The sequence below is a fragment of the Heteronotia binoei genome, chromosome 2, assembly GCF_032191835.1.
Source record: "Heteronotia binoei isolate CCM8104 ecotype False Entrance Well chromosome 2, APGP_CSIRO_Hbin_v1, whole genome shotgun sequence".
Classification (NCBI taxonomy): Eukaryota; Metazoa; Chordata; class Lepidosauria; order Squamata; family Gekkonidae; genus Heteronotia; species Heteronotia binoei.
Window position 1 is genome coordinate 24920159 of NC_083224.1, and position 20240 is coordinate 24940398.

A 20240-nucleotide genomic window follows, 5' to 3' on the forward strand; every position below is an offset into this window, starting at 1 on the left:
TTCCCTCCAATGGAAATAATAAAGGATAGGGGCACCTTCTTTTGGGGCTCATAGAATTGGATCCCCTGATCCAATTCTTTTGAGACTCGGACGGTCTCTTGGAGAGAGGCACTGGATGCTATGCTGCATATTTGGTGCCACTACCTCAAAAAACAACCCCCCTCCAGAGCCTCAGGTAACCACGGATCAATTCTCCATTATATCCTATGGGGATCGGTTTCCATAGGGAATAATGAAGTGCCCAACAGACATTCCCCTCCACTCCCGCTTTCTGAAGACCCTGAAGTGGGAGGAGGGCCTCCAAACCGGGGGAACCCCTGTCCCCACCTGGGGATTGGCAACCCTATCTGGAAGCCGTGTGGGGAACTGGACTCTTGATACTTTTCTCTATCTTAAGGAGTCTCAAAGTGGCTTAGAACTGCGTTCCCTTCCTCTCTCCACAGCAATCACCTTGTGAGGTGGGTGGGGCTGAGAGAGTTCTTAGGGAAACTGTGACTAGACCAAAGTCACCCAGGAGACTTCATGTGGGGGAGCGGGGAATCAAATTCAGTTCTTTAGATTAGAATCTGCCATTCTTAATCAGTATACCATGCTAACTCCATGTTCAAGGAGTGTCAGATTCTGAGAAACAATTAAAGAGTGTGGAGAGAGAAAAAGAATCTGCTTGTTTAGGCTCTGAGAGTGAAGACAACCCTGGAACTGCAGATTCTGCAAGGCAGATGGGATACAGTCTGTTATATACTGGGTTCGACGGTAGTAACAAAGACTCCAAGCAAAGTGATCAGAAGGGCTTTTTTTTGTAGCAGGAACTCCTTTGCATATTAGGCCACACTCCCCTGTTGTAGCCAATCCTCCAAGAGCTTACAGTAGGCCCTGTAATAAGAGCCCTGTAAGCTCTTGGAGGATAAGAGGGACGTGGGCCTAATATGCAAAAGAGTTCCTGCTACAAAAAAAGCCCTGGTGATCAGCAACTTTACTAGTGATTTCAACAACTATGTACAAGCTTACAACCCCAAGACCACAGCCTGGTTATATACAGTTAAACGTCGCCCTGCGCCCAAACCATAGGTGTATTATTAACTGGCCCTTGAGCCTCCTATAGGTAGCCCATTTCAGCCCGTACAACCAGACTGAGGCTGTTGCGATCCTAGTACTCTATTATCTTTGGATTCAAGCTCACAGAGTCTCTAGGACACTACAGCCCGGACATAACAGAGTCCCTCTCTCCACTGCAGACTCAAGCACTCCTGCCCTGATGATTCTGCAGTTCTTGGGCTCTCCTTCATTTTGTTTTCCTCCAGTCCCCACCCAAATTATTTCTGTTCCTGAGAAGAAGAGGAAGAAGATATTGGATTCATATCCCGCCCTCCTCTCTGAATCTCAAAGTCTCAGAGCGGTCACAATCTCTTTTACCCTCCTCCCCCACAACAAACACCGTGTGAGGCAGGTGGGGCTGAGAGAGTTCTCCCCGAAGCTGCCCTTTCAAGGACATCTCTGTGAGAGCTATGGCTGACCCAGAACCATTCCAGCAGCTGCAAGTGGAGGTGTGGGGAATCAAACTCGGTTCTCCCAGATAAGAGTCCGCGCACTTAACCTCATTCCCATAGGAAAGACACAGTGCACAACAAGCTCGGGTTTTCTTTCTACTGCAAGACTGGTGTTGGGTGAAAGAAGTGTTTTGCGCCACTGAGAACAGAGCAGACTCACCAATTTGCGGCAGGTGTTTTAAGCACTCCCTCTACCTCTCTGCCCACGCCTGGCACTGCAGCAATCGAAGGGGTGAAATTAAATCTCTGAAGATTAAATTAATGATGGAAATCTAAAATATTAATATATTCTAATTGAATATTCTCCGATAAATTATCTAAGCATTCTCAGCAATTTGATTCTACTTCCAGTTCTTGGGGTACTTTCAACTACATAAATACAGCTATTAAAGCAATTCAGGAGAAGAAAAAAAAAAACAGGAACAATTTTTTTCCCCCTGCTCAGACAAGAGAATTCTAAATACAAAAGGGCTAAAAATTTTCTTGCAGATGATTGATTAAATGATAGAGCCCCAGACAGCTGAATCATTAAACGATGGTTTTCTTTTCAGTCCCACCGGCTGCAGCAAGGACACTGTACATTCCCAATAGGACTGAATACAAGAAAATACAATAGGTATAATTACAGCAGAGTCCTGGATGCAATTGTAAGAGAAATTCAAACTGAGTTTCCTGCTGTAGATGCATTATTTAATCCATAGCGCTGGGCATGTATGTTTAATGCCCAGCAAGTGTTGGGTTCCTATGTTCTCCAGTTCTGAATGGCAGAAAACAACAGGGTTTTTTTTTTTATTATATAGTGTATATTTATATGAGTTAGCAGAGAATTCCAGCACCCTGCTATAAAATACCATCTATGAATGGGGCTGTTTCGTTCACCAAGATGAAGAAGAATTGCAGATTTATAACCCGCCCTTCTCTCTGAATCAGAGACTCAGAGTGGCTTACAATCTCCTATGTCTTCTCCCCCCACAACAGACACCCTGTGAGGTGGGTGGGGCTGGAGAGGGCTCTCACAGCAGCTGCCCTTTCAAGGACAACCGCTGCCAGAGCTACGGCTGACTCAAGGCCATTCCAGCAGCTGCAAGTGGAGGAGTGGGGGATCAAACCCGGTTCTCCCAGATAAGAGTCCACAAACTTAACCACTACACCAAACTGGCTCTCAGAGAGCAATCCTAAGTAAGGCTGACTCAGAAATAAGTCCCACGTTTTTCTATGGGGCTTACTGGGGAGGGGCTGTGTCTTTGCTTCGCTTGCAGAAGATCTCAATAACAGTTTCTGATAGGGTTGCCAGGTCCCCCCAGCTACCGGGGTGGGGGTGGGGGTGGTAATGGGAATGTAGTGTTGCCAGCCCCAGATCAGGAAACTAGAGTTGCCAAGTCCAATTCAAGAAATACCTGGGGACTTTGGAGGTGGAGCCAGGAGACTTTGGGGGTGGAACCAGGAGACATTGGGGTGGAGCCAAGATCAAGGCTGTGACAAGCATAATTGAACTCCAAAGGGAGTTCTGGCCACCACATTTAAAGGGATAGCACACCTTTTCAATTCCTTCCTTCCATAGGAAATAATGAAGGATAGGGGCACCTTCTTTTGGGGCTCATAGAATTGGACCCCCTGGTCCAATCTTTTTGAAACTTGGGAGGTATTTTGAGGAGAGGCACTAGATGCTATACTGAAAATTTGGCACCTCTACCCAAAAAAACAGCCCCCCCAGAGCCCCAGATACCCACGGATCAATTCTCCATGATTTTCTATGGGAATAAATCTCCACAGGGAATAATAGAGTTCCCAGCAGACATTTCCCTCCCCTCCCCCTGCTTTCTGACGATCCTGTAGTGGGGGGAGGGTCTCCAAACCAAGGGATCCCCTGCCCCCACCTGGGGATTGGCAACCCTACAGGAAACTGATGGGGACTTAGGGATGGAGCCTGGGGACCTCAGTGGGGTACAATGCCATGAAGTCCACCCTCCAAAGCATCCATTTTCTCCAGGGGAACTGATCTCTGTAGCCTGGAGATGAGCTGTGATTCTGGGGGATCCCCAGGCCCCACCTGGAGGCTGGCATCCCTAGTTACTGACCCTCCTTCTAGTTCTTTGTTTGTTTCTTGTGTTTTTAACTGCATTATTTTATAATTTTAAACTGCTATTTTTAATTGAGTAAATGTTTTAATGATTTTTACGGCACCGCCTTGTGGACCCTGATTGGGTGGAAAGGCAGCATAAAAATGGAACATATGGAGCAGATGCAGGGCTTTTTTTGCAGCAGAAACTCCTTTGCATATTAGACCACACCCACCTGACGTAGCCAATCCTCCAAGAACTTTCAGGGCTCTTCTTACAGGGCCTACTGTAAGCTCTTGGTGGACTGGCTACATGAGGGAGGTGTTGCCTAATATGCAAAGGAGTTCCTGCTACAAAGAGAGCCCTGAACAGAGATTCATCAGTGGCTATTAGCCACAGGGTATATAGATGGAACTCTGTCTGGGGCAGCTGTGCTCTGTATTCTTGGTGCTTGGGGGAGGGGGCAACAATGGGAGGGCTTCTAGTGTCCTGGCCCCACTGGTGGACCTCTTGATGGCACCTGGGGTTTTTTTGGCCACTATGTGACAGAATGTTGGACTGGACTGATCGCTGGCCTGATCCAACATGGCTTCTCTTATATTCTTATATTTTAAAGAAATTATATATATATATATATATATATATATATATATATATATATATATATATATATATATATATATATATATATATATATTTATTTATTTCCTTCCTTCCTTCCTTCCTTCCTTCCTTCCTTCCTTCGATTTATATCCTGTTCTTCCTGCAAAGGAGTTCAGGGCAGGTGACAACAACAAATACAAAAATTAAAACAATTAGAAATAAATATCGATGTAATTAAAACAGGTTAAAAGGCAGGCAGTGTACAGATTACAGTTCAATATAATAAAAGAAAGAGGAAAGATAAAATAGATGAAATATAGTTTAATGAAATAAATGGAAGCATAGCAATGACTACAGAAAGGGTTAATCTGGCACAGAATTCTGCTTTTTTTAATTTTTAAGGAAAGTCTACACAGTTCAAAGCTTTGGCAGTGACCTGAAGTCCATCCATGTCTGGCACCGATCAAAGTGCTCATTCTGAAAATCTCTCTGCAAAATCACCAAGCCAAACATGGCTGAATCAAACATGATGTTCTCCACATGGACAATCTCTCTATTCCGAAGAGCAGCATGGGATAGCCCAGTGGTATTCCAGAACAAACATTTCGGTCTCCGAGCAATAATTTAGCCTGCGTCGTTCTTCAGAGCTCTCAGGTTGTGTCATAGGAGCAGGTAGGGATGCACGTTTTATTTAAAATGGATGCGGAAATTGAGGACCACAATTTAGAAACAAAACACCAACTTGGCAGGCCCTGTGCTATCTCTGTTTGCAGTTGCTATGGCTGCAAGAGAAAGCTTTTTGCAGGTGAATGTCCAATTAAGGGGAGGGGGGAATGTCCAGAATATATATTTTATCCTGGGCACATCAGTACTGTTTTCCCCCTAAAACAAACAAGACAAACTATTCAGAAAATCCATTTATTAATGCTAAGCCAAAAGGAGGGTGTGTGAGAGAACAGTCCTCCTAACCACTAACCAGCACCCCCCCCCCCCTTTAACTATTTTTCACATCTCTATAAAACCATGTTAGGGAAAAACTGACTGTATCTGTTACTGTGGCAACTTGGCCAATACTCCCTCACCTGACCCAGGTGCACCCTGTTGACCAGTTTGGCAGAATGCACATGGAAGCGAAACCAACTGCACATCCTAAAAAAGAAAAAGAAGAATGCAGCATGGATGGATGCCACCACATTGGGCATTTTGACAGCAAGATAGGAAACAAATGATGTGAATCGGTATCCCACAATCTTTTTGAGTCCATGGGTGTGTCTGGAATTCTGACAAAGGTTGGAGGGAGCACAACCCCAAAATGGCCACCACAAGAGGAGGAGCCAGCTACAAAATGGCTGCCTCAGGTGCCATAGCAAAGCAGAAAATGGCTGACATAGAAAGCAAGCCAACCACAGATGTTAAGGAATGAGGTCATGCAGAACTCTAATAGTAAATCTTCAGTACATCAGAAAGAACATGTATTGAACAAGGTGCCTCTTAAAGGGACCATATTATTTAAAATATATCTTTTTTGCCTTCACACAGCTCATCTTCAGTCATACACTGATGTTTTTTGTGCTGTGCTGGCAGCTTCTGTCAAATACATTTAAAAAAAAAAAACGTACCTGCACAGCCAACCAGATTTCCAACAGCCAGTCAAAAGCCCTGTTTGGAAAAAGTTCCACTTGGCAGGCACAAGGAATGGTGCATCATAAACCATGGGCATGACATTGGAAGACTGTGATGAAGAAGAAGAAGATATTGGATTTATATCCCGCCCTCCACTCCAAAGAGTCTCAGAGCGGCTCACAATCTCCTTTACCTTCCTCCCCCACAATAGGCACCCTGTGAGGTGAGTGGGGCTGAGAGGACTCTCACAGCAGCAGCCCTTTCAAGGACAACCTCTGCCAGAGCTATGGCTGACCCAAGGCCATGCTAGCAGGTGCAAGTGGAGGAGTGGGGAATCAAACCCGGTTCTCCCAGATAAGAATCCGCACACTTAACCACTACACCAAACTTGTGATGTAAAGAAAGAATTCCTGAATAGACAGACACTATCCAATAGTCTTTAGGCACACATCAGAAAGCAAATATCCATCCCTACTGTATTGTTTTCACAGGATGTCACTCGGGCACACCCCCATGTTGCCCAAATGCATCACACATAATGGCATACAACTAGAAGTGGATTGGAGTGAAAGGACACAATACTGACAAAGAAACTGACTGCCCACAAAGGCAGAGAAGGTCACCCAGTTGATTGTGTAAGGGAGAACGGTAACCCCCATTCAAGTTGAGGGCAATGGAAGGACTTCGCTTGCCCTCAGTGACATAATCACCCAGGCTACTTTGATAGGCTTCAGTGTGTTGTGATGTCTCCATGCTGGCTATGTGCTTCCTGTCTGGCTGGAATTGTGTGCTGAAGAAGAAATGATATAAAGTTAATATAAACACAACATGTAACAATGCAAGAAGCTATCAGAACAAGTTTCTAAAGGCCTTTCTTCACACTAAGCCACTGTGGTATTGCGGTCTGAAAGACCCATCTTCAGATTCTGACTCTGCCAAGGAACCTCCCTGGGTGACCGTGGAACACTCACACTCTCTCACCCTAACCTACCTCACAGGGCTGTTGTGTTGCTGTGAGGATCGAATGGAAAGGAGAACAATACTGTAAACTGATCTAGTCCCCATTGGGTGTGGGGAAAGCAGAAGATAAATGTAACCCATTCTTTCCTCAGTGAAAACGGGACCATATTAAAAGCTAGCTCAACATAACTGTACCACACATCCATCTACACTGCAATATTTTTATTCAAGAAACCAACCTATGGTATTTAGGAGTGCATGGGTGTTTGAAGGTTTCTGGTGACTAAGGAATCAGTCTCACAAAATCAGTCTCCTGAATCAAGAACCACTTTCCTGAGAGAACACCAGCCCTCCCTTAAGAGAAAGACGACAGATTACACCAGGGCTGGCCAAACTTGCTTAACGTAAGAGCTACATAGAATAAATATCAGATGTTTGAGAGCCAGAAGTCATGAATGCCATGTGTTTGAGAGCCATGAGGGAGGGAGGGAGGAAGGGAAGGAGAGATGGAAAGAAAGCAACTTTAAATGCATTTTCCAAGCTGCCGTTTGGCTTGGCTTGGAGAAGTGATTTGAAGAGAGAAATGCCTTCTCCAAGTTGGCTGACAGGACAGTGGGAACTTCGAGAGCCACATAATATGTGTGGAAGAGTCACATGTGGCTTCCGAGCTGCAGTTTGGGCACTATTACACTATTAAAAGGACATCAAATTCCTAGTAAGAAACTCAGGGCATTTTTTGTAGCAGGAACTCCTTTGCACAGAATGGATAGGCAGCTATTTGCCATCCTTAAATATACCATCAGTATAAGATTGTCATAGCACCTGAAATTGTTTTATGTTTTTAATGCATTAGGAGTATATTGGCTTAACTGGTTTTATGTGATGTTTTATGAATATGTAAGCCGCCCTGAGCCTGCTTCGGCGGGGAGAGCGGGATATATGTCAAATAAATAAATATTAGTCCCCCTGATGTAGCCAGTCCTCCAAGAGCTTACAGTAGGCCCTGTAAGAAGAGCCCTGTAAACTCTTGTGGGATTGGCTACATCAGAGGGGTGTGGCCTAATGTGCAAAGGAATTCCTGCTACAAAAAAAGCCCTGGAGAAGCTTAATCTTTGACCAGGAGGGCCTAGGCTTGCCTGATCTTGTCAGATCCCTGAAGCTAAGCAGGGTTGCCCTGCTTAGTATTTGGATGGGAGACCACTGAGGAAGTGCAGGGTTGAACACACGATACTGGTTTATACCCTTGGGTCCATCAAAGTCAGTATTGTTTATTCAGATTGGCAGGGCCTCAAATAGAGAGATCTGTCCCATCACACGCGACCTGGCCAACAGGAGATGCCAGGGATCAAACCTGGGGCCTTCTGCATGCCAAGCAGATGCTCTACCACTGAGCTGCGGCCCCTTCCAGGGTTGCTACGCAGCGGCAGGCAATGACAAACCACTTGTTAGTCTCTTGCCTTGAAAACCCTATGGGGTTGCCATAAGTCAGCTGTGACTTGAAGGCACTTTCCACAGCCATGCTTAATTTTGACCCCTGCAGGACACCATTTCTACTTTCTGCCTCACGCCAAAATGACTTTTTGTCTCTGAGTCTGAGGCCATTTCTTCGCACGAGATGTTTTTAACAATGCCTTGAGCCCTCGGATCACAGAGAGCATCAGTGATTTTCCCCCTAGCCACCTCAAAGAGATGGGGGCACGAAACTTGATTTTATGAAGTGGTTCAAAACCATTTCACTTCTCAAGCCAATATACGTTTTGCAGACCTCCAAAACCATGTTGCTTGGGAAACTGACATTACTGCTAAGCTGAATTTTCACAAGGTTAAACTTTGGTGTCAAAATCTGCATGTATAACAAGGAAGAAATGTTGGTTCGTGCGGTGGAGCAAATGGCATGAAAATTGAAGCGTTTGCTTTTCCACAGCATATGAGAGAGTGGGGGAAAGGAAGGGAAGGAGGACAGACTATGGTTGCCAACTTCCTGGTGGGATTAGGAGAAGGAACAATGCTTCTGTAAAGCGTTTGCAGAATGCTTCTTAAAGGTATACACACTTACAAGAGTTAAAAAGTTGAGTTTAAGGCCATTGGTCAAAGAAGCTAAGAAATAAAAGGAAAGGAGAGAGCTTAGAATATTTTTTTTCTTTTCTACATAACAATATACTTCATACATAACAGAACCCGGCCTCAGATTCAGCAGGAGCTCACAGAAGCACAGCTCCTGAACTTTTGGAGTGTTCCCCCTCTTCCTCTCCACCTACCTTGTCCATTGAATAGTAGGTACAGCTGCATAACAATCTCTGGATTAGGAGAGTGGGCAGTCAGCCAGCCAACAGAGGCTTTGCCACACCCAGCAGCCCTCATTTACCCTTGGAGAAGCCCACACCATCCTTTTGCCACTTCTTATGTGATTTTGGACAGCAGGTGGCTTGCTGGCCTTTTGATGGGGGCAGGCAGGAGAGCCCTAAGTGAGCGAGACCTGCTTGAGCTGGCTGGATCTCTAGTCAGCCCAAGCAGGCCTTGCTCACCTGGGGCCCTCCTTTCTTGCATTGCATTGCTTTTGGATGGGGGTGGTGGTGGCATAAGCTAATGAGTTATGCTAATGAGCTCTACCTATTTTTCTACAAAACGATCCCTGAACATAACAAAATCAACAAGAGATGGACAAATCACCAACAATAATTCAACAGGTAAGTCCAAAGTAGTCCTTTTCTTTCGGCGAATGTCCACTGCTCCCAATTCTCTCAGAACTCTCAGCCCCACTTACCCCACAGGGTGTCTGTTGTGAGGAGAGGAAGGAAAGGTGATTTGTAAGATGTCTAAGACTCCTTAGCGTAGTGAGGGAAAAAGGAAAGGTCCCCTGTGCAAGCACCAGTTGTTTCAGACTCTGGGGTGACGTTGCTTTCACAACGTTTTCACGGCAGACTTTTTACGGGATGGTTTGCCATTGGCTTCCCCAGTTGTCTACTCTTTTCCCCCAGCAAGCTGGGTACTCATTTTACTGACCTCGGAAGGATGGAAGGCTGAGTCAACCTTGAGCCGGCTACCTGAAAACCCAGCTTCCAAGGGGATCGAACTCAAGTTGTGAGCAGAGCTTAGGACTGTAGTACTGCAGCTTTAACACTCTGCGCCACTCCTCCTTCCCCCAAATCTTCAAACCTGGAGTTGGCAACCCCATTAAAGCTCCAGGGAACCATATGATCTGCAACTAGACTACAGGACATGACTTAATGGCATTTCCAAGGCTGTTGCCTTTCCACATTGGCCAAATGTTGTGCCGAATGTGATGACCTACAACCATGTCCTTTTCGTCTGGTAGAAGAAATCACACAAGGCCTGTTTTAGTGATACCTCTGCCCACGGTTTCCTTAGGGAAAAAAAAGAGAAGAGCCTTTATTATCTTCCAAGGAAACAGCTGACGGACCTGCACTCAACAAACACAGCCTGACGGCAGGCAAGTACCATCTGTTGCCTTTCCCTCTCATATAGTTAGAGGTTAATTTATTCTGAAATGTTAAGTTACAAACAGCAAGATGCTTCAAGAATGTGATGCTGTGACTGATAATCCTGCCTTGCTGAGGGAGTTTAATTTTAAGGATTTGGGGAAAGGATCCTGGGATTCCTAACAAAGCATAGTTTCAGAGGGTGGCCGTGTTGCTCTGCAGTAGATCTGAGTGCAGTACTACCTTAGAGACCAACTAGAGCAAGGGTATCAAACTCAATTGCTATGAGGGCCAGTTCTGACATAAATGAGGTTTTGTCGGGCTGGGCCATGTGTGTCATAAAATGTAATGCCAGGTCACAGAGATTAAAAAAAACTTTATAAAGGACACAGACAAACACCATTAAAGATTTTGTTTTTCTCCTGTGTGATTGAGGGAACTGGGCAAAGAAAGCTCTGGCTCTTTCCCTCCCTCCGCAGAGGATGAGGAAGGGGGTGGAGTCTCAGCCAATAGAAGGAAAAGAGGCTTGGCTCAGTAGCTCTGCTGTGCAATTGAGAGAGTCTGACAAAGCAAGTTCCCCCTCCCCTCTTTCCTCCCTAAGGGAGGCACCTCGGCCAATGGAGAAAATAGAGGCTTTGCTCTTTAGCTCCTGTATAATTGAGCAGTCCTGTGACACAGAAGGGAGCAAGAGAGAGGGAAAAGAAAGCAGACTTGGGGACCTGATCCAGCCCCTGGACTGCATGCTTGACACCCCTGAACTAGAGTTTCAGGGTAAGTCAACAACAAGTAGTGTTTCCAAATTTTCAAGTCAAAGCAAAGCAGTGTGTCAAAGTTGGCATTGAAGTTTCATGACTGGGTAGTGCTAGAACCAAAGAAGCAGAAGAGGAGGAGGAGGAGGAGGAATAGGAGGAGATTGGAGTTATATCCCACCCTTTACTTGGAGTATCAGAGTGTCTCACAATCTCCTTTCCCGTCTCCTCCCCGCAACAGGCACCCTGTGGAGTAGGTGGGGCTGAGAGAGTTCTGAGAAAACTGTGACTGACCCAAGGTCACCCAGCTGGCTTCAAATGGAGGAGCGGGGAATCGAACCCAGTTCTCCCAGATTAGAGTCTGCATGCAGCTTAACCATTATACCAAACTGGCACACTTTAACGGTATTCCAGATCAGCCCTGGTTAGTACTTGGATGGGAGACCAGCAAGGAAAATCAGGGTAGCTAAGCAGAGGAAAACAATGGTGAGACCATCTCGGTTCATCTCTTGCCAACTTGAAATTCCTTTTTGGGGTCACCGTAAGTCGTCTGCAACGGACAGCCCTTTTCACTTTTACCTGTAAGCAAATTTCTGGTACGAAAAGGGATTCCAGTTCACAGAGTGGGCTTGAGAATGCTGATTAAGAATAACCTTGAACTTTGCTTCATTCACAGTTTCCCCCAAGAATGAAACGCTTTAATGAGAACTGCAAGTCATCCCAGCAGAGCAAGAGAGGGGTCGTACTTTAGAAATGCAGGTTCCATTTGGCTTGGTTCACCTTGGCTTGAAACTTCATTGCGGCCCAGGCTTGCTAAAAATACTGACAAGCGGCTAATCAACTTCCCATAAAATGGAACTCTCTCCATTCACAATAGAAAGCCGGAAGAGGAGTAGAGAGCCAAAACAGATTTGTCCGTGCATTTCAAATGAGCTTGACCTATGAAAAATGGAACACAACCCCTCTAGCTGCAGGGAGAACCGCACAGACCTGCGCACTCTCTGAAACGATTCTTCAAAAGGATTGTTTGTTGATTCTTTTAACACCATACCTTTTGGAGACCTTGGATATATGCAAAGAGCAGGCCCCGGTGGTCTTCATAGATGCAGATTTTTGTTTTGGAGTTGCACATACATGAAAAGTAGACGTTCGGAGACTTTTTGGACCAAAAGGAAGGTCAGGGGGCAAAAGACCACAGCATATTTGTAAGCCTTATTAAAAACTTGGCTTGAGGTGGTGTTCCTTCCGAGTACTTCACTCTAACACCATCTAAACTTAGGGTTCCCAACCTCCAACAGACAAAGTTCTTTTAAAACTTTGTCTGGCTTCTCTCCATAAGAACAGAAGAGAAGCCATGATGGATCAGGCCAATGGCCCATCCAGTCCAACACTCTGTCACACAGTTGCCAAAAAAAACCCCAGGTGCCATCAGGAGGTCAGTGGGGCCAGGACACTAGAAGTCCTTCCACTGTGCCCCCCCAAGCACCGAGAATACAGAGCATCGCTGCCCCAGACAGAGAGTTCCAAAAATACGCTGTGGCTAATAGCCACTGAGGGACCTCTGCTCATTTTGTAGCAGGAACCTCTTTGCATATTAGGCCATGCCCTCCTGGTGTAGTCAATCCTCCAAGAGTTTACAGGGCTCTCAGTACAGGGCAGAAGCTCTAGGAGGATTGGGTACATCAGGGGTGTGTGGCCTGATATGCAAAGAACATCAGGGCAGTGTACATTTGCTTAGAAGGACAAGCCATGCCTCAGTCTGAGCCTTGGAATGGGTGAGCTGGAACCCTCTTTTGCTCTCATCTCCTGTGAAAGATGTTGACCTACCATACTGATGGCCTTGACAGCCAAAGGCTGGTCTTGCTGCAGGTAAGTCTCAGCAGTGATGCCATGTCTCAAGTGCCTCAGCCTCAGATGTCCCAGTACTTGTCAGGGCCATGATCCCTGGCCATTCATGTACACAGGGATTTTTAGGTAGTATATTACATACTACAGTAGGCCCTGTACTAAGAGCCCTGTAAGCTCTGGGAGGATTGGCTATCTCAGGGGGCATGGCCTAATATGCAAAGGAGTTCTTGCAACAAAAAGAGCCCTGCATGCATGTAGGGCACTCCTTGCAAATTATGGGAGATGGCAGCCTGTGGATGTGTCTTCCCGGGATGACACTGCCCTCAATGCCTTGATGGAACAAGGCAGCAGAAAGGCAACGTGTGAGTCAACCACCAGCAAGCACATCCCAGTTCCATTTCATGTATCATCCTGGAAACACAGCTGGTTGAAAATGTAAATTTTCAGAAGTAATTTATGTTATCAAGCTCGCACGTACCTTGAAGGGATTTAACAAACCACTTTTCGCTTCCGAGTGTCATGTGCTTAGCGAGGCAATGGCTAATCAGTATAGAGCAGGTAATGACAGCATTCATTTTAATCCAGGGAAAGGACTCGGGAAGCATTGTTTCCTGACAAGGCATGCAAACGATGCACCCTCATTTGGTCCAATTATTTTCTGAAATTTCTTGCAATTATGTTGCAATTTTCTTCCAGAGGACAACTTTGACAAAACGTCTGCCGGTGGCTTTTCTACTTCTCCCTTTATTTGTTTTACATAATATTTGTTTTCGCCTCCCAATTGGAAAGCCTCATGTATGCAAAATACATGGCGTCGGTTTGTATTGCTTCACCGGCTACAGATAGTGACAGCAAACATATCCGTATATACCCAGTGTCAGTCAAGGATTCCTGTTTTATCTCTCATGCATATTTTGAAGTCAGGCTATAAGAAGAAGGAAGGAAGAAGAGTTGGATTTGCACCCCACCCTTCACTTGGGGTCTCAGAGTGGCTTATAGTCTTCTTCCCCTCCCCTCCCCACAACAGGCACTCTATGAGGTAGGTGGCACTGAACATAAGAGAAGCTATGTTGGATCAGCCTAATGGCCCATCCAGTCCAACACTTTGTGTCAGACAGAGGCTAAAAAAACCCAAGTGGCATCAGGAGGTCCACCAGAGGGGCCAGGACTACTAGAAGCCCTCCCACTGTGCCCCCCCCCCAAGCACCAAGAACACAGAGCATCACTGCCCCAGGCAGAGAGTTCCAACAATACGTTGAGAGAGCTCTGAGAGAACTGCACTTGAGAGAACAGCTCTGTTGTGAATTTGTGGCTGACTCAAGGTCACACCAGCAGCTGCATGTGGAGAAGGAGTGGGGAATTAAACTGCTCTTAACTACTACACCAAATTGGCTTTCACTGTCTGCCACTTTTGAGAGTGCCCACTGGCTATGCTGATAGGATGTAAAAGAATTATCACAAACATTCTCATTTGCCAGGAGGGGAAGAATGGCTAATCATAGATTTTTGACTACATGTATAATCAAGGCTTTTTTTTTTTTTGTATCAGGAACTCCTTTTGCATATTAGGCTACACTTCCCTGATGTAGCCAATCCTCCAAGAGCTTACAGGGCTCTTCTTATAGGCCCTATTGTAAGCTGCTGCGGGACTGGCTACATCAGGGGGTGTGGCCTAATATGCAAAGGAGTTCCTGCTACAAGAAAAGCCCTGGGTATAATCCCAACATGGCAGCGGAGGGGTTCCACATGGGGCCTGTAGAAAAAAACTGACTGTTGCTATGAGAGAGGAATAGAAAGAAGGGTGGGAGCAGGTAACTGCCTCTCTCTTTGTTTGGGATAAGGGAGGCACTAACAAATCTCAAATGTGGTTGAAAGAAGGAGGGCGTAATAAGCTGAGGAAAGGAAAGCCCAAACAGGCCCATGTTCTCAGGTTTCATTCAGGAGCTTGTCAAGGCGTAATACAGATGGAACGCATGTGTGTCATTACCTCTATGAGCACACCCATTCACCTCCACATATCTTGGGCCAGAGAACAGACCTTCAGATGAGTCATGGGCATAGGGTGACTGCTTGAGCTGAGGATGTACCAGAAAACTCCCTTCTACCCTGTGGCTCAAAACCAGAAGGAGAAGAGTAGGGGGACACATAGTTCCTTAGGAACATGTGCCAATATTCATGCCTACTGACTTGGCTACCACTAATGAGTAGGATTGCCAGGTCCAACTCTGAAAATATCTGGGGACTTTGGAGGTGAAGCCTGGAGACTTTCCCTAAAATAAAGAAATAAAATACAACAGTGCAGTTCTGCTGAATATAGTATTCATTTCCTCATTCCCCAGCAGCTGAACTTCCACTAAATGAAAGCGAACACAGACACACTCACAAAGCAGCCAAAATAAACAGTATGCAAGCCCACACTTTTGTGATCTCACTGGAACAATCAGTTTACTCAGAAGAGTTGCTGAATGTAACAGTATTTCCACCAACTTCTTCAGACTAACACAGGAAAATAGAAGTATAGGAGGCCTAGGGGTGAAGTTTTCCTCCATCCCATAATCAGGTTCTAGATGACTTCTGATATGAATTCAGGGATTGTGCTCTCTTCATCTCTCATACACTCACCAGCAAGAGCCATGTGGCTCTGCCTGCTCACCTCTCCTCATGCAGCTTTTATCTTGCGGAGATTTAAAGGCACACACACACATTCCAAAACACAGTTTGCAAGTTTCTTCTAAATCTGCCCAGCTCTAAAGGCACAACCAGGCTGTTGAAGCAGGACTCCCCCCCCCCACACACACCTGCTGGCCAGCTGGTTGGTGGGGTGGAGCCTGCAAAACCAGGGGATCCCCTACCTGGACCTTGGGGGCTGGCAAGCCTACTAATAAGAGATAGCTTTTGGGTTTTTAATGGTGCTTAGACATATAGAATGGGAGTGAACATAGGGATAGAGAAATAACTGAGTCACACATAACCTTGTATTCTAGTTTCATCCGGGAACTCTCCTAGTCTCCACCAGATCCCCCTACTGGGTGGAGTCAGCCCAGCTCCCAATAGCAAAACACATATGTGAGTGTCCAGTATGGCAGATGTGACTGGTTGTGATTGGTGGCGCATTCTGGAAAACTGGCAGGAAAAGAGAACCGCTGAGCTCTATTGATGCTACACCTAAGAGATAAGTCAGGAGTCCTCAACCTTTTCTGAGTCCGCAGACACGTTTGGAATTCTGACATGGTATGGTTGGTGCAGCAACGAAATGGCTGCCCCAGGAGGCGGAGCCAGCCACAAAATGATTGCCACAGCTGAACCTCAGTAACGCAGTGCTGTGGTGACAGCTGCTGCCAAAGCAACATTAAAAAAAAATCTGCACAGCCAATCAGTTCTCCTGTAGTCAGTCAGAAGCGTTGTTGGGCAAAAGCCCTGCCTGGCCCTGGTCACATCTGGTGGGCACCATAAAAGGTGTTGGTGGATACCCTCGAGGCCATGGGTACCACCTGGGAGCCCCTGAAATAATTGGACCTAACTTTTCTGAGCTTATCCACCTATCGTTGTACTGAAACTCTGAACTATACACAGGGCTGGCCTTAGACTGTCTGGCTCCCTAGGCAAGGCTAACTTCCGGTATCCCCCCCTGCTCTGATAACATCACCAAGTCACATGGGGAGGCACCCAATCTGGTGCCCCCAGAAGGATGGCGCCCGGAGCAATTGCCTAGTTTGCCTAGTGGCAGAGCCAGCCCTGACTGCACGCAATTCTGGAATAATCTGGCATGAAAATGCCACTGTTCATTTTGAACGACAAACTCTTCATCCTGAAAAAGAGAAGACATCTCCTGACTTAAGGCCAGATAAACAAACTTTGAGGACTCATTGAGAAACTTTGGAAAGTGCACACCCTGTCACCAAACTGATGAATCAATCCCGGGCATCAATTATTCAAAGCCATTCCACTCACCCGAACCAGCTGCTGAGGAAAGGGCCCTCTCGAATTTTCGGGCACATTGATCGGTGGGATGACCCAGTCTCGTTTTTGCCGCCTCAACCCATGAGAATTCTGATGGTGGCGCCACGGCAAGAGAATGTCACCGGGTTGCGGGAGGAGATCTGCCGACACGTTCCTCTTTCCTTTCTGCTGATTTGGAAGAAGAATTAAAAAAAAAAATAGGCACTCTTGCTTAGTTTCTTATTCTTGGAAAAAAAACAAGCACACACACCAACAATGACAACAAGACAGTTCTGTTTTTCTCTGTGTAACACACACATGAGGGGAAAAAAATCACTCTTCGGGACTGTTGCTACGTTGCGGCTCATTTGGGCTGAGGGATAGACACAAAGTTATTGTTATTACAATGAAGCAAACATTTCTGAATTAAGCAAAGCGCACGGCTCTTTTATTGACACCTTTTACCCTCTCAAGTTTTCGGGCAAACACACACACACACACACACCATCAATGACAAAAACAGAGTTCTGTTTCTCTCTGTGCAACACACATATGAGGGGGGAAAAAAATCACTCAATGGTACTGTTGCTATGTTGCAGCTCGTTCAGGCTGAGGGATAGACGCGGGAAGTTATTGTTATTACAATGAAGCAAACATGTCTGCATTAAGCAAAGCGCACGGGCTCTTTTATTGACATCTTCTGCCACGGCTTCATTTTTACCAACGTACAGAGCTGTCATTAGGCAATCAAGCTTTCTTCCAGGACAGATTGTCTTCATTATGCCAGCGGCAGGAAGCTTTATCAGCCCCCTCGGAGGATGAAATCTGCAGATTTCTAATAAATATAATCCATCACTGGGACCAAACGAAACAGCCCACAAACTTACCCGCCCCAGAGTGCCTCACTAGCTTGGAATGTTAAAATGACCTTTTTTAAAAAGTTATTGCAGAATGGGATGTATTTTTTTTATTTCCTTTATTCATAGCCCGCCTTTCTCTCTGTGGCTCAGGGGGGATTGCACAATAGCAAATGATGCAATTCAATAGCATGTGGGACAGAAGGTCGTTGAATGAGATCCCTCATGTGAGGGCTCTCGTCCGAATGTGCAGTATTCAAAATGGGTTGATAGAACAGTCGGTCCTCAGAAATGGATTCCACCCAATGCTATCAGGGGAAGAATGACATAATGATATAATTATAACCAGGGGTGGAATTCTAGCAGGAGCTCCTTTGCATATTAGGTCACGCACCCCTGATATAGCCAATCCTCCAAGAGCTTACAAAAAAAAAAAAGAGCCTTGTAAGCTCCAGGTGGATTGGCTACATCTGAGTGGTGGAAAGTCACAGCTGACTTATGGTGACCCTTTGGACAAGGGTTGCTTAATGTTAGAGCCACACAGAATAGGTGTCAGATGGTAGAGAGGCCCAAGACATGAACAGATGTTTGAGAGCCACAAGACAGGAAGGAAGGAAGGAAGGAAGGAAGGAAGGAAGGAAGGAAGGAAGGAAGGAAGGAAGGAAGGAAGGAAGGAAGGAAGGAAGGAAGGAAGGAAGGAAGGAAGGAAGGAAACAGATGGGGGAGGAAGGAATAAGGGAGAGGTGGAAAGAAAGCAACTTCAACTTTAAATGGCTTGGCTTGGAGAAGTGATTTAAAGAGACAAAGGCCTTCTCCAAGCTGGCCAATGAGGTGGTGGGGGCTTCAAGAGCCACTCCTGTAATACCAGACTTGGACCACCCAATGAAATTGTTGGGAGATGGACTCAGGACAGACAAGAGGAAATACTTCTTTACTCAACGAGTAATTGCACCGAGTAATTTACTGCCTGTGGAGGTAGTGATGGGCACAAGCTTAGATAGCATTAAAAGATGGCTTGTCAGATTATTGGAGAAGGTCCGTCAATGGCTACTAGCCATAGTGACTGAAGGCAGACAGCATATGTAGAGGCAGCAAACCTCTGAATACCACTGCTGGGGGGTAGCAGGAAAGGAGGGCCTCAGCTTCGATGCCCTGTTAGTCAAAGCCACTGAAGAAGAAGAGCTGGATTTATACCCCACCCTTTACTACCCAAAGGAGTCTTGGAGAGGCTTACAATCACCTTCCCTTCCTCTTCCCACAACAGACACCCTGTGAAGTAGGTGAGGCTGAGAGAGCTCTGAGAGAACTGTGACTGGGCCAAGATCACCCTGCTGTCAAGACCCCGGCATGTAGAGGAGTGGGGAACCAAACCTCCAGATTGGAGTCTGCTGCTCTTAACTGCTACACCAAACCGTCTCTGACTACACCAAACTGGTTGGCTGCAGTGTGAAACCGTGTGCTGGACTAGATGGACCGGTCATCTGATAACAGTAGGCTGTACTTATGTTCTGACTTTGGGACATGTGGACCACTTCTCTTCTGATCCACTGTTAGCGGATCATGGTGTTTACAGGTTTTGGAACTGCATGGAACTTCTTCTGTTGCCACTACTTTAATCAGATCCAGCGTATAAATACTTGGGGGGAAAGTCTCACAGTGTTCCATGGGCCTGTTTTCAGCTAAGTGTGGAACTACTGGATTGTCATTTCCCTTAAGAGGATATCTCTGGCTAAGCGAGTCCAGCCTGACACCACAAAGACAAGTTTGGTCTCCAGACACAAAAACAGAGAGGAAAACAATTATTTTATAGTTATGAGGAAAAGAACTCTTGGGTCAACATCAGCTTCCCTCATAACACTTCTGACTTTAATTAGTGGAGCAGAGCTCAGTTTTTGAGCAAGCAATTAGCAGAGTTCAGCAATATCTCTGGTTCTTGGGAATGGTAAGCAGTATGAAGAAGCAGGATGGGCTGGACTTGGCATCTGTATGAAGAAACAAAGACTCCTCCATCTAAGGCTGGAAATGTGAGCTTCCTTGCATGGCCTTAAGAGAAGGGGATTCCAACCTTTTGGTGCCTGCAGGTACCTTTAGAATTCTGATATCAGGGGACGCAAACCCAAAATGGCTCCCACAGGAAGAAGCAAAACCAACCACAAAACATCAGGGAGTAAGATTATGTGTAACTATAACAGTAACTCTTCAACATCTCAGACAGAAATTCTGTCTAACAGGATTAGGTTTGCCAGATCCAAAGGACAAGCTAGCGGGGGACTTCCCAGGATGCTCTGGGAAAGTGGAGGGAAGACGTAGGAACATCGGGGATGTCAGCGGCAACAGGCCTATGTCACCTGGAAGCGATGCAGGCAAGTTGGGAACATCAGGGGGGATTGTTCTGGTTTTGGGACAAAATTCTAAGCTTGAAGCTAATTCTACCATAGAGTTTTGCCCCCAAACCAGTATCATTGAAGTGCCTAGGTCACTTCCGGGTGATACAGACATATGCTATATCTGACTTCTTGCATGGTTGAGAGAGTAATTCCTTGGCAGCGAGGAGCTCCTGGTGGCCATTTCCCCCTGCTTTCTGATAGCCCTGAAGCGGGAGGAAGGGCTCCAA

At 46.0% G+C, this 20240-nt stretch overlaps 1 protein-coding gene across 1 annotated transcript in view; it reads right to left on the reverse strand.

Annotated features, from left to right (window-relative positions):
* The window catches only part of CDH4 (cadherin 4), a 1291203-nt gene that overhangs the window by 507264 nt on the left and 763699 nt on the right, over positions 1 to 20240 (reverse strand). Inside the window, exon 5 of the mRNA XM_060232964.1 lies at positions 16782 to 16955. Coding sequence (XP_060088947.1) covers positions 16782 to 16955 — 174 coding nt within the window. The remainder of the gene's footprint in view (positions 1 to 16781; positions 16956 to 20240) is intronic.